This window comes from Camelus ferus, chromosome 2 (assembly GCF_009834535.1).
Source record: "Camelus ferus isolate YT-003-E chromosome 2, BCGSAC_Cfer_1.0, whole genome shotgun sequence".
Classification (NCBI taxonomy): domain Eukaryota; kingdom Metazoa; phylum Chordata; class Mammalia; order Artiodactyla; family Camelidae; genus Camelus; species Camelus ferus.
Window position 1 is genome coordinate 3,196,009 of NC_045697.1, and position 24,430 is coordinate 3,220,438.

General features: G+C 50.2%; 1 protein-coding gene across 7 annotated transcripts in view; it reads left to right on the plus strand.

Moving 5' to 3' along the window:
* The window catches only part of AFAP1 (actin filament associated protein 1), a 135,498-nt gene that overhangs the window by 78,992 nt on the left and 32,076 nt on the right, over positions 1-24,430 (plus strand). For all 7 annotated transcript variants that reach the window (XM_032493382.1, XM_032493399.1, XM_032493411.1 and 4 more), the window contains 4 exons: positions 7,845-7,940; positions 10,611-10,692; positions 17,376-17,525; positions 23,017-23,228. In XM_032493382.1, the coding sequence (XP_032349273.1) occupies positions 7,845-7,940; positions 10,611-10,692; positions 17,376-17,525; positions 23,017-23,228 (540 nt within the window). The remainder of the gene's footprint in view (positions 1-7,844; positions 7,941-10,610; positions 10,693-17,375; positions 17,526-23,016; positions 23,229-24,430) is intronic.

The following is a 24,430-nucleotide window of genomic DNA, read 5'->3' on the forward strand; positions in this document are numbered from 1 at the left end:
GTTAAGTTTATTCCTGTTCACTGGGTTCTTAATTTTGGCTATGGTTGTTTTCAGTTCTGGAACTTCTAGTTATGTCTTTTAGGGATGTTTGTTTGGGTTTTCTCCCCATAGCAAGCACATCACAGGCATGGTTGTTCTGAGAGTGTCTTTGGTGGAGTTTGGACCTGGTTCTGTTACTTAGTGTGCTTTTCCTCATTCAGTGTCATTTTGTCGTCTCGTGTGCCGGGTTATATGATGATCTTGCTGGTCATTATATTTGGGAAAAATTATTGTAATAATTCTTAATAACAGCTCTATTGAAGTATAATGCACGTGCCATACAGTTCACCCTATTAAAGTCTGACTCAGTGGTTTTTCGTGTATTCACATAATTGTACAACTATCACCATAATCTAGTTCCAGAACATTTTCACCAACCCAAAGAAGAAACGCTGTGCGCCCTAGGCTAACGGTCACTGCCCCGCCCCGCCCCTACCCCAGCCCCAAACAACCACTCATCTGCTTTCTGTTCCTATAGATTTGCCTGTTCTCGGCATTTTGTATAAACGCACTCATACAAGGTGTATCCTTATGTGACTGTCTTCTTTTACTTAGCATAATGTTTTCAAGGTCCATCCATGTTGTATGTAATATGTAATAGTGTGTCATTACTTTTTATTGCTTTTTGTGTCGTATCTAAGAAACCATTGTTTAATCCAAGGCCCTAAAGATTTATATTTTCTCCTAATAGTTTTATATGTTAGCTCTTAAATTTAATCTGAGGTCCATTTTCATTTAATCTTTGCATATAGTGTGAGGTAAGGGTCCAATTTCATTCTTTTTCTTGGGGGTATTCAGTTGTCCGTATAGAAGTCATTTGATTCTTAGCACTGTGCTTTTCTCTCTGAGAGCCACGTGCTTGAGGGGCATTAGGTCTCCAAAATCGGTTTAATTTCAGAGCCCGAGATTTTAAGAGCCATCCAAGTATCTTGAAGTCAGCCTGCAATCTATCAAGGGCAGACTTATATTTATTTCAATCTTATTCCAAGACGCATTTCTTGGGGGGAGGGGTCTCAATCCTAAGTATGGGAGTTTGGCCAGGGACCTCGTTCTTGGTATGCCCTGGACTCCAGCTTTTGGCTCCTGCTCCCCCAGAGCTGGCAGAGTGCTGCCTAGCCTCTCAGCTGCCCCCTCTGGGTGGGGCAGGCAAGGAAGTCCCAGCTGCTAGGCTCCCTCCAGATTGCCACCTGCTTCTGGATGGCAGCTCGGTGTCTCCGCAGTGCGATAGCTCTTTCATGCTCTTGTGAAGACGCTACGTGTATTTCAAATTGCTCCCCTAACTGCCTTTATCAGGAAGGTTGGTCCAAACCTTCTCTCCCATCATTGCCTGCTAGTACTTGCTTTGAAAAAAGGGTAAGGAGGGGTGGGAAAGCCTGCTGAGACATTTAATGACAACGACTCTTAAACTGTGCCGGCGTCCGTTAAATCTTGAGCTCCACTTCCCTCTCCTCCCCCAGGAGAGCGTAAGGGTCAGACTCTGTGATGACCACAGAGATTGCTTCTGTTGGGACAGAACACACAGATGGGGCTTTTCTCATGTCTGTAATGTGGGAGACTGAGCAGCGCACTGATGTTTTTTAATGGGAGCCCTGCAGTCAGGAGTCTCTGCTGCTGCTCACTTAGCCTTCCAGAGCTGGACACTTAAGAGGCTACGCGTCACCCACCACCGTTACCAAAGTGCTTTGCCGCCATTTGGTATCTCTTAATCCCCAGAGCAGCTGCCTGGGAAGGGTGTTCCTATCAGCCCCTTCATTTCACAGGTGAGACGCCGAGCCCCGGGTGGGCGGGTTGGCACAGGGGCCAACAGTGATGGGGCCGGGAGTGGACCTCAGGGTTTCCTGGCTTCACATTTCATTTTCATTCTGCTGGGCCACCTGACGATTTGCCACTTTCTCTCTTTGTTCCTTACTTCTAGGATCTCAGAACCTTCCCTTCGGCAAGGAGGGAAAGAATGCGGAAATGAGCAAGGAGCCTTACTGTGGTCCCTTTTTCTTCACCTGCTCCCACCTTAGTTACCTGTGTCTGGCCTTCTGTGTTTGTGTGTTTACCTGGTCCCTAGTGGAGCGCTAAGGAAGGACACTCTGAAAGCTAAGCTTTCTTTTTTTCCTCTCTTCTCACAGTTTGTTCAGTATTTCATGCGCACTAAAGAATAGCTCCCTTCTTAATGATACTGGCCTACCATGAAGTCATCTGGGTGTCACTGGATTTTACTATTTCATTAGGAAATGGCACCGAGCCAGCAGTGCAGCCCGCAAGTAGACAATTAAAGACAAAAGTTTTTCAAGATGCTGGGTGCTGATGGAGTGAAATAATCTTACATCTTATTTCAGCAGATGTGAGGTACTCACAGATCAGAGGCACTTAGCTAAGTATAGAATGATGACTCTGTTTGTCAATGGCAGCTTCATTGCAAGACTTTTTTTTTTAGAATTTGCTGATATTTCTTTAAAAAGAAGTAAATAATTCATGGTAAGTCATCTTTCATGAAAGGGTTTAGATTGATTAATTACTTCATTTAACATCTATGCTCTACTCCCATTGCATATTATTGCACGAGAACCAAAGAAGTCTTGATTAGAAATCAAAGTCAGATGGCAAAACTGGTTTCAGTTTCAATTATAGAATTTTAATTTTTTAAAACCGGCAGAGACTAGAGATGTTTTAGTTTCATCCAGACACTGTTGTTAGATTGGCAGCCTTCTCAGAATCACCTGAAATCTAACAGATTCCTGGTGATTAGATTCATTCTGGACCTAAGAACTTTTTTTTTTTAACTTTATATCTTTTATGCTTTTTAAGATCTAAAATACCACAGATATAATTGAAACGTGCCTCCCCTATTAATTCTCTCTCCCTCTTCAAAGGTAACTTTTATCCTGAATTTGGTCATATCAACAGCTAGCCTGTGGCTCCAACTTTGTTCTATTTTTTTTAGATGTTTTAAAACTTTGAAATCATAGTCTTATGTGTAATAAGTCAATGCTGTCATCATGGTTTTTTATCTCACCTTGTAAAGGCCACATCTTTGTGACTGAAGTAGATTTTTTTTTCTTAAATTAAAGAACTACGATCATGAAAGGAACAACCCTTATTTATCTTGATGGTAGCAATGTTAGAGGGACAGAAGATTGAGTGAAGGGTCTGGAAATCTGGAGTATATTCTGGGAATGCCTTTAACTCGCGATATTTTGGGCCACCAAACACTCCCATTTATCTATCAAGTGGAAATAACACTAATCAGAATGATCAAAAAGCTGGAATGAAAAAGCCATACAAATGCACTCTTAGAACTGTAACAAACTGTTGACATGTGTGATTTATTACTATCACCTCTTAGGATTCCTTCTGTGAAAACTGTCAACTCTCTGACATGAATTGTTTTATAAGACGAATGCCAAGTCTTTTACTAACATAAACTCCTATTATCCCGTGTTGTCTTAAACTTATTATCCAGGCTTTCAGTATTTTGAAACATGGCCTCAGTGTAACAATGAAAGACCTTTTAAGCAAGTCACACACACACCCCGTGTCAGGTGCGAGAAGCGTGGGGACCTTGGCCAGGACATGACCAGACAGACACTCCTTCAAGGATTTCTGCCAGATTTGTTTCTCCCCTCTCGGCCTGCAACTTCCATTACCAGCAGCTCTTGCCAAAGTTAACTCTGTGTGTGTGTGTGAGTGAGTGTGTGTGAGTGTGTGTGTGAGCGTGCACAGATGCTGAACACATGAACCATCTTGTCGGGGTCAGTCAGAAGACAAGAGCCAATATTCCCAGAAACCGAGTGGTCAGGTTTCCTTAAAAAATGTGCAGAGATTGTGTTTCTGGAGATGAGGGCTCAAGTTAAAAGCAAACAAAAATACCACAGAACATATAACAATTTGTTTTTTGAAGGATTTGTGATTCTGAATTTGGCTCTAGTTCTCTTAAAGACCTAGAGAACTTCTCACAGAATGTGGCTCTTTGAAAAGAAACATTAATATAAAAACCTTATTTGCAGCTATTTAAAAAATTGAGTGATAAACCCTTTATTTACTATTTCTGGATTAACTCTGCAGGGGCAATACAGCAATAAACAGAGATCAGAGTAGACAGTTTCATGAAGATAACTGAAATAACCCAGCCATTTGATAAAACCCGTGGAAAGAAAGACTGGCTCCTGCTCGCTGACCTTTTCCACGGTGCCCTTCTCTGTCCCTGTTATTAAATAGGCTCGTGATGTCCGAGTGCCACGAGTAACCCCACCTGGCCCAGGTACGCCGGCTCTCCGCTGGGCTTACTGAATGTCCGCCCCAGTCTAAGCTGTGGGAGACACTGGTCTCTCCACGAGGAATGTAAGCTTCAGCAGGGAAAACTCATAGGGAGGAGATGGCGTAATGGGTCCTGTACAGCTTTGTAAGCATCCAGATATTTGGGTTTTCATCAGGAAAGGCTTCTCAGAAAATGTGACCACATTAGGGAGCTAGCTTTGATGGCTCGGTAACCTCGTCTGGCTTCAGAACTTCAGAGACTCCTCAGGTCCCCCAAAGCTTTGTTGGCTGGCAAAACAGGACCTGATGTGGACAGCGGAGAGCAGGGGGGACTGTCCCGTGACCGGGGGAGTCAGCGAGGCCAGGCGTGTTGGTGCTGCAGGCACGGCTTTAATTGGATGCTCTTTTTCTTTTCTCTTTCTTTCTTTCTTTCTTTCTTTCTTTCTTTCTTTCTTTCTTCCTTCCTTCCTTCCTTCCTTCCTTCCTTCCTTCCTTCCTTCCTTCCTTCCTTCCTTTCTTCCTTCCTTCCTTTCTTTCTTCCTTTCTTTCTTCCTTTCTTTCTTCCTTTCTTTCTTTTCTTTTTTAAAAAGTCCCCCCTCCCTGAGGACTTCAGCGGAGGACTGGGGAAACTTTGTCACGAGGTTTTACTTACCTTACCTGATGGCCTAGTCTCTTTCCTTCTGTTTTTTACTCACACCTTTTTTCATCATAGGAAATTTGAGTCCAATTTACCTCTTCATTTCCTCCTCCTTTTTTCTTTAATCAAACTATTTTTTAGCGGCTGTTATGTGCTAGGCCTTGGGAAAAGCGGCATAAGGGAGGCGGGGCCCCTTCCGTGAGAACGAGCCCGGCTCAGCGGAAGCAGCAGGCCTGGGCGCACAGGGCACCCGTGGCCCGGGCTGGGCCGCGGCGCGTGGCTGTCAGCGGCACGTGGGTGGGCAGCCGCGCTGTGTCCCGCGGGGGACGGTCAGAGGGGCTCCCTGGTCACGCGGGGCCTGGGCCGATCCAGAAGGAAGAGAGGGCGCACACCTCCTCCGGGAGACACTTGAGGTCTGTCTAGAGCAGTCCCACCAAAGGGCTTTGTAGATCCCGCCCCTCCTTGGGGAAGAAAAAGAAAGAGGAGAAAGAAAAAAGAGACTTTGTCAAGAGACAGGTTCCTGGAGGTCTTGTTTCACAGGGGTCGGCCTTTTAGTGGAAATGACCTCGTGAGCATCGGGTGTGTGTACAGTTGAAACACGGTTTCGTGTGTGTAAGGCTCTAGTCCCAAGAAGGGAGCTCACGTGCTCCCAGTGTCCATCCTGGTCCTGGAGACGAGCGGGGCCGGGCACACACGTCTGATTCGTCATTTAGTTTTCGAGGTGGGGCGCTGCCCTGTGCTCATTCAGGAAGGATGGGGGAGTGGGGCTCAGAGCCCAGGCACTCGCTGCGTGTACAGAGCAGGTGGCAGAACTGGGGTTTCAAGCCCAGCTTCTTTCTGCTGCAAAAGTCCGGGAGTTTCCCATCGCACTGTCCGCTTTCCCCAGAGAAAAGAGAAAGTCTAGTCTTCAGATCCAATAAAAGCGTGCCTTGTCAACTGAAGGTTTAACAAACATCGGGAAGGTGAGGGCGTAAAGATGCGCTACAGAAAAAGCGGCCGAGAGACCCACGTGAAACAGAGAAACTGAGGGAAGCGAACCTTTTCCGCTCAGAGACGTCCGGGAGGCTCAGGGCACTGGGTCGGCGTCACCTCTAGTTCTGTTTCCGCACCTCACAGTAGACAAGGAGGAAACCACTGCAGGAGGCTCTCTGGGCCTCTTCTTTTCTCATCTCCTGTTTGAGTCTCTATTGAGGACATCACTCTGATTTTTTATAGAACAACTGAGCAGCAGAGTGGCTGATAACACGACCCCAGTCTCCTGTCAGTTCCTGGCTCTGATCCCAACCCCAGAGCAAGCCAAGGAACTCTGGATGTGTCTGTTGAGATCTTATTGCAAAATTACTACACAGAAGATATCTGGGACTTTGGCATTTCTTTCTTACTTTTTTTTTTTTTTCTTTTTGGCTCAGAAGGCACTTGAGTTGAACTCAGACTGCAGCTTAGTTCCAAAAAGAATAGAAGACCTTTTGAAAGATTTTGAAAGACAGACTTGTCTGTCTCGTTTGCCATATGTCTCCAGTGATCAGGATCACACTTAGCTCTCTGCGAGTCCTCAGGAAGGCCAGGAGGGACAGCGGGGGACCACAGGGGTGGCTGTGAACGCCAGGAGCACCACACGATGCTGCTCGCATCTCCGGGTCCGGGCCACAGTCACTTTCTGAGCTCTCGACATAAACCACAAGGTTGCTGGCAGTGATGATGTCAGTGACAGCAGCCTCTGTGTTTTGAACGTACATGTGCTGGATGCTGGCTTAGGGTAACATTTTTCTCTTAACTTAGTCATGAATAGCAAGGTGGGTCATCTTGATACGCCTTCCTCTGTTTCTAAGGAAGCTGAGATCACAGAGGCTGTGACGTTCAGGGAGCAGTGATGTTCTTGCCTCCCAGTCACTGGGAGCATAGGCTTGGTCAGACTCCGCAGCCTTCTCAGACTCCCACTGCCGAATGCACTGGCCTTTCTGCATCCTCCCTGCCTTCTCCAGATCCCCGTCCACCCTCCTGTCTCTGAAAAGCCCTTCCTTTGCTCCTCCCCTCCCTATGTGTCCTCTCCAGTCATGCCCCCTCCTCCCTCACAGAGACCCTCCTCTGGGGCTCATCTGCTGGGCGCTCCCCCGGCTCTCTCCCTCCTCCTCCCTGCCCCTGGGAGGCAGCTCCTGGTTGGCTTGCAGCCTCCCTGTCCACTGCAGTTCAGACTCTCACCCGCCTCTCTCCTTAGGCTCTACCCCATGTATTGACCGGCTCTCAGTCTTTCTCTGGGATCTCTGTCCTGCTTTGTCTTACCCTCCTCTGCTGACTTATCCCATCCACGGCTCTGGGCATCAGCCCCTTGACAGTGGATCCCTCGCCCCTGCCGGCCTCTCCTGCTCCATCTCTGGCCACGTGGCACCCTGGGTTTCCTGCAGTCTCTTCACATCTGCCACAGGGCCTTTGCACCTCATTCCCTCTGCCTGGAGCCCTTGCCACCAGTTCTTCACTCAGCTGCAGCCTTCTGACGATTTAGCTCAGCTCACAGCTTACATATCATCACAGAAGGGCCTCTCTTGGTCTCAATCAGCCCCTCTTTTTGTTAAAGACCACCTTCTATTCTTTGTAGTGCTTCTGTCTTACATTGCCTTCATCTTTGGGTGATGCTCTTTGTTTACGGTGGTCTCTGAATTTTGCTGGAATGGGAGCTCCACGGGGGCAGGACTCTCACGTACGTTGTTCTCATCTGTGTCCCAGCACCCATGTCAGTACCAGAAGTGGAGGGACATTTGGTGAATGATGAGTGAGTGAACAGATGAGTGCCTGGCGTCCCAGAACTTCAGTCCAGATGACTTTGATCCCTCGATGTTCCTCCCACACCTCATGCCTCTGCTCTGACCCCTTATGTAAACATCTCTGCACTGGATGTACTCAGAAATGTCTGCCCTCACTACAGGTGATCAGGGAGGTCTACAGTGGCTGTAGTGGGCCAGTGGATCCGGAATGTCCTCCCACCTCGAGCTCCCCGGTGCACAAGGCAGAACTGGAGAAGGTAAGGGGCATGTTTCTTTCTAGGAATTAATCTTACAGTTGATTTAGGACTCCCTCAAAGTTTTAATAACATCTCTGAGAGTTTCAGCACTTCTAGTTGGAAAAAAAAGAGAAAAAATAATGGCTCCTGCCTACTCTGTATGAAGCACAAGTCAGCAGTCACAGACCACGTGGTGGATCTTGCTATTCCCAGCTATAGGCGCAGAAGTGGGTTTACGGTGTAAAGGATTTAAGGTGTCCAAGCAGAGTGAGATCTGCAGGCAGCTCTGTGTTCTGGAATACAGCAGGCGTTTCGTAAGTGTGCCTTGCCAGAGGTTTATTTCCAGCAGACAGGTTACATTTCCTGTTCTCTTACTCTGTACTCGGGCACAGGGGTGCTGCAGTGGGGCAGGGGGGCCCTTCCCGCCAGAGCGGAGGAGCCCGTCACCCCCCCGCCCCGCACACACAGCTTCGCTCCCTGGTCGGGCTCCGTTTGTCTGGATGTGCAAAGAGCTCGGGTCCCTGGCGATCCTTGGCTTCCTGCCAGCAGTGTTCAGCTGGTAGCTTGTGTCCCAGGAACTTTCTGAGGCCCCGCCCCGCCAGCGAGAAGATCCTTTTTAGTCCGTTCTTGTTTCAGCGTTCTCCAAACAGAACCATTGGGGGGTGTATGTATGTACGTGTGTACATATTTTATATGTTATATAATATGTATAAAATTTAAATATAAAATAAAAAATTCTATATGTAACATTGTGTAAGTATGTGTATCTACGTCCACATGGAGAGATTTATTATGAGAAATCAGCTTCCTTGACCACGGAGGCCGGCAAGTCCAAAATTGTAGTGTGGGCCCGGAGAGCTGACTGCGCAGGTGAAGCCTAAAGGCAGGCTTCTCCAGCAGGTGAGGTCTGCTGGAGAATCCCCCCTTACCTGTCCATTTTTTAATTTTTTCCTTTCAGGACATCAGCTGATGGGGTGAGGACCACCCACATCATGGAGGGTAATCCTCTTACTCTGAGTTCACCAATTTAACTGTTAGTTCCATCCACAGACACCCCCAGGTTGACAAGTAAAGGCGACCTCACACCCCTCGCCCTGGTACTGCGACGGAGCAGGCCTTTCTCTTTGTCCTGATCACAGAATTCATGCCTGCTCCCTGTGGAAAGTTTAGGAAGTTCAGAGAAACAGAATGGGAGGAATAAAGTCACTCACGAGTCCCCCTCAGGGGCGGCTCCTCTCAATACTCTACGTGTGTTTAAACGAGTTTTTTCCTATTCGTGTGTTTCTTTCACAGTTTAGATAATCTGATGCGTTTAATTTCTTATGCTGCTTTTTGGTTTTTTTTTCACTTACCTTTATATTATTAGCAATTCTCCAGGTTTTTGAAAATGCATAGCAAGCATTTTTGCATTTTCACCAGCTGAATAATATCCAATGCGTATGACTCGACTATCACGTCGAGTCATATATATCATGCGTATACACGTACCATGTGTATACCCCGCCCCAGAACAGGCTCTTTTCTTTTTTGAGTCATGATGCTTCGTGTGTGTGTGACTCTTTGCTGCTTCTCTACTACCTGAGATTAATTTCCTCGAAGGTGGATTACTTACTAGTCCAAAGAATTATTTTACAAGTTTGATCCATGCTGCTAAGCAAGTTACTTTCCAGAAAGCTTGGTCCTGTGCTGTCTCCCGTACACAGTGCATCAGAGCTCCTCTTCGACCCGCTCAGACAGGAGCTGGCAGTGCCCTTCTGCACCTTGTTTTCTAAGGCTGCACTGTGACTGCCTGGCTGGGCCTGTTGGCCTAGATCCCAGGGGTGCTTCCTGGCCTGAGAGCTGGGCTCTGTCACTGTCACTGCACGTACTCGGGCCCCCCAGGACACCATGATTCTTCACTGCAGCTCTTCCCAGCACCACTGGGGATTGCTGGCCCCTGTCTGCCATCCTCAGCCAGCGCTGCCTGGACCTTTTATCATGAGTTGAGGGTGTGTCCGCTGTGTCCTGGCATCGCCGGGTACTTTGTCTCCCTGCTGGCCAGTCTCCATGGCACTAGGGTGTGACTCGAGGTTCTAAGGAGGGACGTCCTGGAGCTGTTACCCCCTCAGAAGACTCCAGAGGGTCTCTGGTCGGAATGGGAGGGGCTCTGCTCAGAACAGTGTCTTCTTCAGATACTAACCTAGAGTCCTAATTGTGCCCCTCACACCCGGATATTAGGACTAAAAGCATTACAAGTATCCAGTGCTCTTTGACAGTTTGAGAGTCCCTTGCCTCTCTGTGGGCGTCCTGAGTGTATTGCTGCCAGCGGAGACTTGACCCTTGACCAGTTACTGGTGAATGCCAGGAGGAGATTACATGGGTGATGTAGTGTTGATTTCTGGAAGGATAATGTGGTTTGGTGAGGGGAATTTTTTTTTTGTAATCCTAATATAATTTTCAAAATGATTTGAATGAAACAGGTTTGGCACTATAAGCATGTGTTAGTATAACCTTAGGGTTTTCTTTGTTCTTTTTTCCTTTTAAAGTCTTTGTAGCAAACCAGCCAGCTAGTTAGTCTGTGTTACAGTTGAGCTCTGTCTCCAGATCATTGTGAACGTGGCCCGTGTTTCCTTTCACTTCTGATTGGTCCATGATGAACCACTTTGTCAGCGTGGCCGTTGTAAGAATAACTTCATCTTTTTATCCTCACAGAAGCTGTCTTCAGAGAGACCAAGCTCAGATGGGGAGGGTGTTATAGAAAATGGAATTACGATGTGTAACGGTAAAGAACAAGGTGAGTTCTGCTTGTGCCAAGAATACGTAACTAAAAAAACCCTGAAAAACAAAAAACACACAAGACCAAAAAACACCACAGTCAAATCTGTAAACTCTGATTGTGTGAAAAAACACCTTGGTAATTCGGTTATGTGGATGTCATCACTGTATCACAGTGACAGAAACCCTTTGGTTAATACTATCCCTCTCTCCGTGTCTTCATGCCAGTCCTGCCAAACCTCAGCCTGGGTTTTCTCCTGTTGTCTTGACACGTGCCTTGCATAATTTCAATTTACGACTCACAGCAGATTACTTCCTGATTTATCACTGAAACGGATTTGCATCTTGCTGGGAGACATGATTTTCGGGGAAGAGCTTAGGATGATGAGACGGTAAACCCGCGTGCCCATCCCAGTGCTGCCTTTGCTGAAGAAAGGACCTTGAGCACGTTTCTTACCCTTTAATAAGCCTCAGTTTCCCCATCTTTAAAACAAGGAGGCCAGGCTCGCAGATTTCTGATCTTTTTTAAGAAGATTGTCTGAAAATGTCTTTTATTTCTTTTACATTAAAAAATTTTTTTATTTGTAGTAGAATACACATAACATACAATTTACCTCCTTAAACATTTTTAAGTCCAGGTTCAGTGGCATTAAGTACATTCACAGTGTTGTGTGGCTACCAGCACCGTCTGTCTCTAGACCGCTTTCCATCTTGAAAACTGAAACTCTGTCCCCGTTAAACACTTAGCCCCCATTCTCTCCTCTCCCTGCCCTTTAACTCCTCTAGGACCTTCATACAAGTATGATAATGCAGTATTTTGTGTGTGTATGACCGGCTAATTTCACTTATTTCACTGAGCATAATGTCCTCAAAGTGCACCCACAAGGCATGTGGCAGGATTTCCTTCCTTTCTGAATAATATTCCTTGTCTGGGTGGACCACGTTTTGTTTATCCATCCATCCACTGATGGACGCTTGAGTCGCTTCCCCCTTTTGGCTCTGGTGAATGATGCTGCTGTGGACGTGGGCGAACAAATATTGAATTCTCTCTTTAAAGTCAGCTCTATAAAGATATCAATCACATACAGCAGAGTTCTCCCCTTTCGGCGTACAGTTCTTTGAGTTTTGACAAACACAAGCATATAACCGTCCCCATAGTCAAGACTTAGGAGATTTCTGTCCCCCCTGAAACGCTCACTTGTGCCCCTGGCAACCACGGATGACTTTTCTGTCCTGAGTGGATCCCGCAGCCTCCGGGTCTGGCTTCCTCAGGTGGGCGTGATGCTTTCAGGGGCGTCCCTGTCGTGGTCAGGGGTCTGTTCCGTGTCGGGGCCCAGCAGGGCTCCAGGGTGTGATGAGACCATCATCCATCCCCTGACTGAAGCATGCGTCTCCAGGCCTGGGTGACGTCCAGTGAAGCTCATAGATGCTCATGGGAGGTTTCGCATAAACGAGTCTTCGTTCCCCCGGGCGATACCTCGGGGGGTGGGGGGTCTCCTCGTCGCAGACGCTCACGTGCGCTCATGTCGCCGCTTTTGTTCTTTTTGTTCTGACCATTTTAGTAGGTGCGTAATTGCGCCTTTAGCATGCATTTCCCTGTGACTAACAATGTGTGGGACATTTTTTCACATGCTTTTTTGCTACCCATTGTCTTCTCTGGGGAAACGCCTGTTAAATCTTTTGCCCATATTCCACCCCTCCTTTTTTTGGTTGAAGTTTAGTTGATTTACAGTGTTGTCTTAGTTTCTGGTATACAGCATAGTGATTCAGTTTTACATATACATGTATATATTCTTAAAAATTTTTAAAGCAATGTCTTTTTGTTTGTTTTTTATAGTTTTTTGGGGGGTCATTAGGTTTATTTATTTAATTTATTGTTTTTATTTATTTATTTATTTGTTTAACAGCAGTACTGGGGATTGAACCCAGGACCTTGTGCATGCTAAGCATGTGCTCTACCACTGAGCTATTCCCCCCATACAGTGTTTTTCATGTTTTTTCCCATTGTAGGTTATTACAAGATATTGAGTAGAATTCCCTGTGCTATACAGTAGGACTTTGTTGTTTATCTATTTTACATATAGCAGTTTGTATCTGCTAATCCCAAACTCCTAATTTAGCTCTCCACCTCCTTTCCCCTTTTTTCTATGTCTGTGAGTCTCTTTCTGTTTTGTAAATAAGTTCACTTGTGTCATTTTTGTTTTTTAGATGCACAAAAATGTGGCATAAGATGTTTGCCTTTCTCTGGCTTGCTGCGGCCGTCTCTGGGTCCATCCACGCTGCTGCACGTGCTTTTGGCTGTGCTCTTACCGATTCTTTTCGTTCTTACTAACTTTTGAGAGTTCTTTATATATTCTGAAGGAGCATCCCTGATCAGATGTGTTTTACTCGTGTCTTGTCCCAGCCTGTGGCTTAGCCTCTGATTTCTTTTGCAGTGTGTGGACCGAGAGGAGCGGTAGGATTTGTGGGTGGCAGGGGAGGTTTTCCCTCGGCAAAGCCAGCAGCCTCTGTGCTTCCCGGGTGAGCGGTCTGCCTGGCCAGCTCGCCTGCAGCCTGTCCCTGGAGTGGAGTAGGCACCTCCTAGCGTGAAGGGAAGTCTCCTTAAACCAAATGGCAGTCCAGGCCGCTAGAATCTTGGAGCTCGAGTCATCCAGACTGCTGTGATGTTTCAGGGTTCATGGCGGAAGGTCATGGTCTCTGCCTTTGCCCGTGTGATTTTCTATCTCAGTCCTATTGAGTGTAATTTTGGTTCTTTCCATCGGAAGTTACTCAGTGGAAGGTATCATCTGTGTCTTCACAGGGCACATTATGTGTAATCAAAGCCAGGAAAGCTATCTTTAACTCTTGCCCCAAAATGGAGTAACATGCAATCTCAGGGCTCCCGCTCAGAGGCAGAGACCCAGCGGGTGTTGCTCTGGTTGGTCTCTTTTCCTGTTGGCAGTTTCTTCTCCCAGGGTCCCTGCACAAAATCTGATTCTCCAGAATGATCTATATGCCTGGGAACATGTGCGGGAACATGCCTGATATTCTCCGGCTTCCTTCTAACAAGAGCAGCCTTCTGCACCTTGTGAAGGTGCCCTTGGTTCAGATGTCTTTGCCCGGCATGGTGCTTTGCATGGAGGCAACTCCCAATAAGTAATCACTGAAGAAACTCGTAGTTTAAGCACTTTCGGACCTTCTGCTTAGCTTTTATTCTTGCCACTCACTCTTGGCCAGTTTGCATCTGAGAATTTTCATTCAAGCCCCCTTGATCCCAGCCGTTTCGGAACTCGGACCGATTGCTCTGCCGGCTGCACAGAGGAAATCCCAAACTCCTGCAGCTTCTCCTAAATGTCAGACTCACAACAGAACATGGACACGCTCCAGACTCTGTGTGATCAGAGCCACAGGGAATGGCTCTAAAACTCCTGTTTCTCCTTTCAAGGAGCCAAGCCCTGTCACGTAGTAAACCAGCAACGTCCAGGGTTTGGTGAGCTAGGAAGGTTCCCACTGAAGCTGCCGCTGACGTGGGAAGAGAACTGAGCTCCTGCTGCTACTCTGTGTGGAGGCCACGGCTGTCCCCAGCTGGCACCTCACGTTTATGATTTGATCCCGAGTTAATGGGTCTGTTGATAGACTTACCAAATAATTAGTCCACTGATGTTAGCCCCACGTCCCCGTTCCTCCCCTAGCCTAAATACCAAAACACCCCTTATGTAGGGTAATAAGGAACTGGGTGTGTATTTATGGCTTTGAAAATGCTGAGAACTAGCCTTGCTTCAGTGTCTGTCACGCCCCCTCTGCCCACGTTGGCGGTGCGGACTCTCCAGACCTCCTCCTCTGCAGCTTCAGTGAGATGGGAGTTCTGAGTTTTTAGGCATTTTTTCATCATTCTACTTCGTGTGTTAAACGTTGCCTTCCATTTAACAAATAGTATCAACATATCCTTGGTGGCTTCTTTCTCGTGTTCCTACGTACTTTGGCTTTTTCTTCCGAGGACAGCCTCGCGTCCGCTTTTGCAAAAAATGAATCTGTGGCTTTCAGGGAACTGAAAGCCTCTATGGTCTTCTCTCCTGGGAGGAAGAGTCCAGCCAGCATTTTCCCAGCAGGGCAAATCCTAGTAAAACTGGAAATAAATCTAACACCCAGCGCTCTCAGTCCTCACTGTGATGCAGGGAGGGCCTGGCTCATGCTCCCGAGCTCTGGGGAAGGTGCCTCCTGGGCACTGATGGTCCTTGCTGAGAGGGCCTTCTTTTTACAGCTTAGCTCCAGTGAGACGTGGCCACAGATCATCTCCACATGTTTTAGAAACAGCCAAGGAGGGCCATCCACCGGTGTTCTCACTTTCGCTTTGGTTGAGCTGAAATCCAAATGGCACAGCTGTCCCAGCCACGGGCCCCATGCCTGCCGGCAGCTGGGGAGGAGGTGTGCCCCAGACTAAGAGGTTAGAATCACCGATTCTTGGTGCTTGTTTTACCAGGGAGTGTAAGGAACAGACAGGAGAGTACAAGGAGCGGGTGGGAGTACCAGTCCCATGTCCCATGTTTCTAGTATCACAGGAGGCCTTGCCTTGTTCGAAGAACAGCACAGGCTGCCGTGACAAGATACACAGACAGGGCAGCTTACACAGCAGACGTTTGTATCGTGCGCTCCCGGAGGCCAGTGGCCCGAGGTCAAGATGCCAGCAGGGCTGGCCACAGGTGAGGCCCCTTCCCGACTTGCAGACGGCCGCTCCCTCACTGTGTCCTCAGCGGCCTCCCTCCAATGCTCACAGTCTCTTCTCAGAAGGACACCAATCCAGTCAGATCAGGGCCCCACCCTTAAGACCTCACTTAACCATCATTACTTCCTTGGGGGCCCCATCTCCAAATACAGCCACACTGGGGGTTAGGGCTTCAGCATGTGAATTCTGGGCGGGGGGGAGGTAGCACACACATTCAGTCTGTAGCACTGTGTACCCTGAAATATAGGCTGGCTTCTTTATAACATAGTACCTCCTGCCTCAGATGTCGTTAACTGTCATTTCTTTCTAGAGGAAACAAGGGGTAAAGCACAGTGACTGACCTCTCAGGCTCTCACTGGGCCCGGGGAGGTGGGAGGAGGAGCTGCAGGGCCCAGAGGCGGCAGGGCTGGGCGAGCGGGTGTCACGCCGGCCTTGTGCCGCTGGCATGGTGCTGGTGGCAGAGTGGAGACTGAGGAGGGGACAGCGTGCCTGCTCCCCACTCCCCACCAGAGAGCAGCAGATGTGGGGAAGAAGTGGGAAGTGGGAGGGTGAACACAGAACATTCTTAAAGGGAGGGTTTAGGAATTAGGCCTGTAGTTTATCACCTCACGTCTCTGAATCCTCTTTCCCTGAAATTATCCTGTGTGATGTATGTGTGCGGATGCGTGTTTTGTGCCCCTGAGGAAAGGGGACGAGGAAGGAATTCTTGACTTTTATTATATCTTAAGAAGAATCTGTGATGCCCTCTGGGTTATAGACAGAGGGTTGAGGGGTCTTCCTGGAGAGGACTGGGGAAGGGCTGTTGGGGTTCCCTGGGGTTCAGGCGATGGTGTTTGGCCTTGATGCTGCGAGATCTTTTCAGGGCCCTCTAGGACGTCACACACCCCTCTTCCAGCATATCCATACCGTAGTGAGGCTGGACTTGAACATGTGTAGGCCTGGAGGCTCAGCACCCTGTGAGGCCTGGGGAAGGCGCCCTGGACCCTTGGCTCCAGCGCCAGGCACATCAGAGCCCCCAGGCTCGCCTTTCCAGAGGTGCTCTGCTGAGAAGGGCCTTGTCCCTCAGTCCCTGCCCTGTCTCAGTGCGCGTGCTGATTCTTCGTGCCATGCCCGCTCCTGTGATTCTGTCGGAGGTCGCAGACAAAACCTGCAGCGGCTGGAAAGCACGAATGGCCAAGGTGGGGCAGGTGCAGGGTAGCGGCTGGCGGCCGGCGCTGTCTCTGGTGGGGGCATGGGACCATCGTGGACACGGGGCCCACGGGTCCACGCGCGTGGATGCTGCGTCTCTGGGCCCGCCCCTGCTGCCCTTTCCCCAGCGTGTGGGTTTAGCGTGGGGAAAACTTCCCCAGTTTTCCGAGGGAAGCCAGAAAGCATTTTCGTGCAAAACATTTATGAGTTTTCCCTGTGCAGTTTAGCGCTGTGCAGGGCAAACAGCGCCAGGGGCTGGGCTGCAGTGCCCGTCTGACAGCTCCGGGGGGTGGGGGGCAGAGTTGCGTGTGAATCGAGCAGGTCACGAGGGGCTGGCGAGGGTCGCGGAGGGGGGCCGCCTCCCCTTCGCCGCCTGGCCCCTCCCCGTGCCGGCCAGGACGGGGCCGCAGGAGCCTTCCCCCTGTTGCTGATGCCTCTCCCAGAGCGGCTGCCTTAGCTTCGGCGCCTCTGCTGAGAGTCCCCTCCCCGTCCCCCCTCGGAGGCTTTCCCTGACCGCCTGGTCGCGCTGCCGCATACCCCGGCTTTAGGTCTACAGAGGCCTTGCCGCCATCTGACCTGCCTCGTGGGTGTGTGTCGGTGTGTGAATGCGTGCACGTGTGTGTGCTCTCAGCCTGCTCGCCTCTGTTTTCTGCCGTGTTCTCTGGTATCTAGGCCAATGGCTGGCACATAGCAGGCGCTCAGTAAGTAAAAACTGGGGGAAAGAAAATTGGCCATGATTTAGGCTTTATTTTGATGTCTTTTCAATTAAAGTCTGTAACTGAAACATGCTTTTTTGTTATCATTCTTGACAGTTAAGAGGAAAAAAAGTTCCAAATCGGAGGCCAAGGGAACCGTGTCTAAAGTCACTGGGAAAAAAATTACCAAGATCATCGGTTTGGGAAAGAAAAAGCCCTCGACAGACGAACAGACCTCCTCGGCGGAGGAAGACGTGCCCACTTGCGGTAAGAGGGGGCTTGCTGGCTGCCGGCCCCGCTCCTGCTCACCTCCGTGTCGCCGTCTTCCCAGTCTCACTGATTTGGCTCTGCTGAATTGGGCCTGTGATCACATAAATGATAGGGAACGGATTACATTTTTATTGCCTATTAATGGGAGACTTTGCAGGGGTTTGAGATGATCTCTGAGGTCCTTTCAAGATGAAAAACAAACTCTCTCTTTGACCTCATGAAGTTCTTCCAAATTCCTTTTTAAGCAGTTTTAAACTGGAGCCCTTGCACGTGCCATTGGCCCCGGAGGGATAAAGTATGGTGGAACAGTGACCGAAGTACCACAAGCTCCTTCCCGTGGCCTGAAGTCATGAAACTAGACTTTCCCGTGCTGCTCCGTTTCTCAGACTTTAGCTTCAGGCCCAACCCAGCTCGTTGACGTCGCCCCCCGCCGGCCCAGGCTTCGTCCGTCAGTGTTTTCTGAGCAGACGCTGCTTGCTGGGACAGGGTCTGCACGTGGTAGGTGGTGGTGACCGGGATGGTCCCTGCTGTCCCTTGGTGTGCAGTCCAGCAGCCAAAGGGAGCCCTGAAGCAAGGAGTCACAGAGACAGACGTGTGATGACTGACTCAGGAACACACAGGGACCAAGCTCCATGGATAAGTGACACTTCACGTACGTCAGGTTCCCCAAGCGACCAGACTTATGAGAACCATGCGGCTCTTCTAAGGGAGAACCTTTAGAGGCTGAAAGATGGATATTTACCCTTTTAAGAAGTAGAGAATGGGCTGTCCCCTTCCTTGTGTCCCACAGTATGCAGGCAGCTCCCCGTCACTGTAAGTCCCATGATGCCTTTGATCTGTGGCCCCTCTGTCTACCCCCACCCTCTCTCTCTCACTGAGCATCTGCTCTGTCCGAGCTGTTGGTTGTTTTGGGGACACCAAAGGGTACGTGACTTAGACGCTGCTGTAATGCCCCACTTGGGCTGCACACACAAAGATGAGTTTATTCGGCAGAGATCCAGCCCCGGGTGTGAGCTCATACTGGGAGGGTGAGTGGGGCTCCGAGGTGGGTTGGCTGGGAGGAGGGATGGACAGCAGAGTGCGGGGCAGCGACACAGAGCAGCCTTGGGGGCTCCCTGAGGGACGATGGGGTGTATTCTCAGCTCCCTCTGGCTCTCACAGTTGTGATTCTAGGACGTCACAGGCGGTTGTGCAGAAGTGCGTGAGCAGGGAGGATGGCTGGGCAGGCAGCGGCGGTGGAGGTGTCATCTCAGGGAGGGCCCCAAGAAGGGCCACCTGGGGCTGAGCTGGGAGGGGAGATGGTGACACCAAAGGAGACCAGGGGTCTGGGAGCTCTGTGCATTCGGAGGTCCTGGACTGGCCCCGTCAGACAGCTGGGTCACAGAAGCGGGCCAACTGATGTGCCTTCCTATGTTCTGTCCCTGAAGAGAATTTGAGAGCAGCCGTCCTGCTGAAACTGAACCCGCTGGGCAGGGGTCCTGCAGGAGGGCAGAGGGGGGATCTGCTGATGCTGAGGGCCTGGTGCTCTCTGCCTTTCTGGGAGCAGCCTCAAGCCCTGGGGGGTGTGGGCCTGTTTCCCTCTCACGTTCACCGGGAGGGGAGATGGGAGTTAGGGGTTGAACATGGAACAGGGACTTCTCCAGCTAAAAGGGAACTACTTTCTTAGCTTTGTTTTTTGTTCTTAAAACTGCTCTAGGTCAGTGAAGGAAATAGAGGTTCTTTCATGAAGAACAATTAAACATTCATTGGAAGGCGACTTGGAGACTGTTGTCCAGGTCCCCCATTTTACACCTAGGACAGAGCACTCAGGAAGGCTGTGGGACTTGCTTTGAGTCACACAGCCCGCTGGGGACAGGGCCTGGGCCTGCTGACCGGCTCTGTCCATGTGTGCAGCCCATGCGTCCTGCAGACCCCTCACATCCCCGAGGGCTCGCCACCCTCACGACTCCTGGTAGACAGCTGGTCCGGGACTTGCTCGGAGGCACACCAGGGCGGCTGCAGCCTGTCGCACCACGTGCGGGTTTCCCTCCAACTCGGAGTGGACATCTTCCACCGCTGCTGAGAGAGCACCCTTGTTCACAAGAGTTTAAAATTGTCGTCTAGCTCTTTGCCAGGCCAGGGGAGGTGCCTGTAGAGAAAGAAAGGGGGAAGATGACAGTTTTCAGGTATTCTAGGACAGCTGCAAAGCTGCAGGCAGAAAGAGTGGCTGCACGAAGGCCCGAGACGCTGGCCCTGTCCAGCCGAGCCCCTGCAGCTGCGGGCCTCGTGCCGCAGGCAGGCCGAGGGCCTCTGCCGCTGTTCGGCCCAGCTCTCACCCCTCTCTAGGCCCTGGGCCTGTGGGGGCTGCATTTGGCCCCAGCTGGATCTGCTCTACGAACAGCCCCTTGGACAAGATGCTCTGAGATGTGCACGCAGACCCCTAAGCAAAGCAGGGTCTGTTTCTGGCCCGTCTCCAGTGCTCACGAGTCCTGGAGTTACTGTCACTGTGTAAATTCAGCTGTTGTTACCAGGAATGCATTTCATGTTTTTCTCTCTTCCCCATCCTGTTTCTGTCCATCATTTGGACGAGTACCCATCCTCTCAACCATCCACCTTCTTCTCCTCTATGTCCCTGTTGGCCACCCAGAGCGGGGCGGGAACCTTAGGCTAATCCTGTGCTGAGGCAGTGCAGGGCCTCGAACAGTCTTATCTCTACTTAATTCTCGAGCTTTTTCCCTTCATTACTGGATTGCGGTTTAGGCCTAACTCACCCACCAGTCGTGTTCCCAGCACTGAGCACAGAGCCTGGCAGAAAACAGCAGCTCAGTGAACAGTTGTCGACCTGGTGAACTCCCTTAAGCAAGTTGCAGACTCCTCTGAGCCTCAGGTTCTCTACCTGTGAAATGGGCCCATACTCAAATTACTGTGTTGTCCTTCAAATTGAGGATTAAGTCATGAAACACGAAGCTCATTGCCTGCCTCACAATTTATGCTCAGTGAAAGGTCACTGATACTACTCACTTGTTCACCTGAAGAAAAACCTAAGCCTAGCAGATGTATTGAAGGCGGCCTCGGACAGGGCCAGGTGGGTGACTAGATAAACACAGAAGCTGAGCGAAAGGAAACTAGGGTGGAGGGCTTCACAGGTAGGATATTTCTAGGGTTCCTCTGAGCTCTGTGTCCCGTGACTTTGTGACATTTTTAGCAGTAGGATTTTTGGCAGATGTGCAGGAAAGTGACATGCTTCTCACTCTCTGTCATCATCCACCCACAAAGGGTCAGATGGCATTTAGTCAAGGGGAGGGAAGCGTTCTTGGCATAAGTTACCGTGTCAGGGGTGTGGTGAGTCCTTCCTACGCGTGCCTGCCAGAGGACATGTACCTCAGGTGGGACGGGGGTTTCAGTGTGGGCAGGGCCGGGACACTATTGGTGGGTTCTGGATGAGGGTCCCCTCCCCTGTGGCGACCCTGGCTGCTTCTCTGCTGCCCCTTCCCCCGACATTGCCTCTCAGCCAACTACAAACCGAGGCTTGCTGAGATGAGAGCAATGAACTCAAAAGCGTGACAAAGCCCAGGAGACAGGCTCCCAGGCAGGCGCTGCCCTCTCCATCCTGGAGACGAGATCTGTGGACACGTGGCCCCCCCGTCAGCGGCCCTGCCGGCTCAGCTGCAACTGCTGGAGCTCGAGAGCCGACTGGCCCAGGACAGCTGACCCCCGCCCCCTGCAGTTGTGTGTTTGGGTCACTCAGGCCTGTGAAGTGACCTCACCGGTCACATGAAACCCCCTGCACTCTTGCCACCATGGCTTTTGCAGGAAACCTTAGAGTTCTTCAGAATTGGAAGCAAAAATAATCTTAAAACATCAAACTGAAATTTCCCAAATTGTTAAGACAGAGTGACCTCTCCCTATAACATAAGTGGGAGTCAGAAAAAAAATTCAAGCAGTGCTGGAGTTGCCGTATAATGTGGGTCATCGAAATGCCCACGGCGAGCCTGTGAGCCTGTCCACAGAGCTCAGTCCATCCCAGCCTGGCTGCTCTTTGGCACCACCTGGTGGTGGGTGTCTGCCCTGTGATCATCTGGGGGCTGCTTGGGGTCCTGTGTCGCCAGGTGTTCCATCAGCCAGGCTAGCGATGTCCGGTGGGAGAAAGTTAGGGGACATGCGGCCTGCCCTCTGACCCCAGAGTCCTTAGAAGGGCTGCCTGTCCCTCACGCCCACGTCCCCCACCCAGGAAGTAGGAATTTCGGCCACCCCTGGCAAGAAGAGCTGAGGACGGTGAGCCTGGCAGAGGAGGCCAGCCGCCAGGCGTGGACACGTCTCCACAGAGTTTGCTGCCTGTTACCCTCTGCAGATCTGCAGATCTTGTTTTGCTTTTCCCTTTGGGGAGCTGCAACTAAATACGAGGAGGGCGTTAACACGTGGTAATTTCCTGTGACGTCGTGCTCGAAGTAAAGCATGAGTCTGCCCAATATAATCTTTCCGTTTGTGGCTCACATGAAGAAACTCGTAGCGCTTGGTGACTCAGTCAGGGAAGAAAAGCCGGTGAGTACGTCCAGCCCTTCAGGAGACGCGGCACTCGCCTGTTAGCGGAGCCGTGTGGGCTGGTTAGAAGTCACAGCCACTCCATGAAATCTGTATTAGCTCTGGAAAAATGCATTGATGTTTGTGACAAATGAAAATGATCAGTTTCTTGTGTTTGAGGAGATTTCCTTTTTGAAAAATGAGGACAATTCTTGTAATTCCATCGCACGTGAAGATGTATATACGTGTGTCTCCACATCCACAGGGCGCTGCAGACACAGTGCAGCCTCAGAGACATGAATGACGAAATGCCACGCGCATTCAGACTCGGGCGTTCAGACCTCACAGTCAACAGAACCCTCCAGTCAGGGGGCTGCAGTAAGGGCCACTGAGGGCACCTGGGCCTCCAGGCAGGAGTCTCATACCAAGGACTTGCCGTCATTTGCTGGAATACTTCCAGTAGTGGGGAACTCATCCCCAGGCCTCCTGCTTCTTGGAGAGCTTCGTGTTCACACAGTGTATTTCTCATGCTGGGCCACGTCTGCCTCCCTGTAACTTTTTCCCCAATTTTGTCAATTGCAGCTGCTCAGAAGGAGTGTAAACCCCTTCCTGTGTGGTGTCCCTTCAGCCACTTGAAGACGCCTGCGCGGCCTCACCCCTCCTCTCCTTCCAGCACTGATGGCTCAGTGCCCTTCCACACACTCACGAGCCCCGGATCCCCGTGCATGTCCGGGAGCCGGTCCTTAGCACACACGCACCACGTCACATTAGGGCTTCTGGCGTGGTCTGTGCTGTCTCCTCAGAAGCCCCCCGAGCTGATCGAATGAGTCGTCTTGCAGGGGCGGCTCCTCCGGTTGCCAGGAGTTTGCGTGTGCAGATGTGCGGTGTGAGGGGTTGGTGTCTCCCCGGCTGCCTCCCAGAGACGGACGCGGGCGCGTCCCCGACCCCGTGGGGCCTGGGAGCTGACGGGCGCCGGGTCTCATTGCAGGCTACCTGAATGTGCTCTCCAACAGCCGCTGGCGGGAGCGCTGGTGCAGGGTCAAGGACAACAAGCTGGTCTTCCACAAGGATAGGGCCGACCTGAAGACCCACATTGTCTCCATCCCACTCCGCGGCTGCGAGGTCATCCCGGGACTGGACTCCAAACACCCCCTGACCTTCCGGCTGCTTCGCAATGGACAGGAGGTGGCTGTGTTGGAGGTAGGGCTGCGCACACGGTCGTTTCCCTCCTGGGTCCAGCCAGACTCCCCGCCACTCCTTCCACCTGGGGAAGGCGGGGGCGGCCTTCTCTCTCACCTGGACCGTCTGGGGGGGTCCTGCTTTTCTTCTGCCCTCGCCTCCCTTCCAGGGGTCCCGACAGTGTGGACGGCACAGCCAGTTCCTCACGCAGCGTCCACATCAGACTGTCCGCCAGGTCACCCCCTTGTTTGATTTCCTCTCTGTGTGTGTTCCCCTGGGAAATTAAATACACAGCCCCATACAGTGGGTTGCTTTTGAAAAGCGGCCACAAAACAACTTGTTTTAAAATTTCCGGTAGAACTTTCCCCCTGACTGTGGTCTGCCTCTGAAGTGGTGGTGCTTCCTTCACGTTGTCCTTGGGAATGCTCTGGGCTTCCTCACAGACGGAGCAGGTGCTTTTGGACAGCCAGTTGCCTGTAGACAGTGGCCAGTGAGCCAAAGTACGTGGAAGTTGAAAGAACACTTGGCTTTTAACAAACCCTTGGCTTTGTGTGCATTTTACTATTTGTTTGACTGCTTTTTTAGAGTTCCTTATTCACCAAAGCAGAAAAAGGCAATTAAAACTAATTTCTTAGTGACACACTGAAAACTTTCATTTTTGAAATTTAAAATTTTTATTTATCAGTCTATTATTAATTTATTCTTCTACCAAATTATTAATTCAGATCTTTTTTTCCTTTGTCTTTTATTCCAGTTAGTGTTTTCATGATTAAGATACAAAGATATACACACACATATGTATGTCCATGTATAAACAAATATCAGATCACAGAATTTCCAGAGTGCATGTTAAGTGTATCTGTGTTATATAGTCAATAGAAATGAGGATATTTTGGCTTTGGTGGAAGGGCTGATGTATGTCCTAAATTAATCAGATGCAGAGCCAAGTTCTAAATGACTGCAGCGATACTGCCCATGGAGGAAAGAGCGTGGGGCTTGTGGCCAAGATCAGAGAGGCCCAGTTAGCCAGTCTAGGAGGTCTTGGTGGGGGACAGGAGTTTGTTTCAGAGACTACTGTTTTTGTTGGGGGCAAAAAAAAAAAAAAGATGAACAGCATAGTTCTTCCACCTGCGGGGCTCCTCGCCCAGTGGTTTGGATGGTCTGAGATGACAGGTGAAAGGAGCGAGCCTGCCCCTCGTGGCTGACTCTGCAGCGTCTGATTT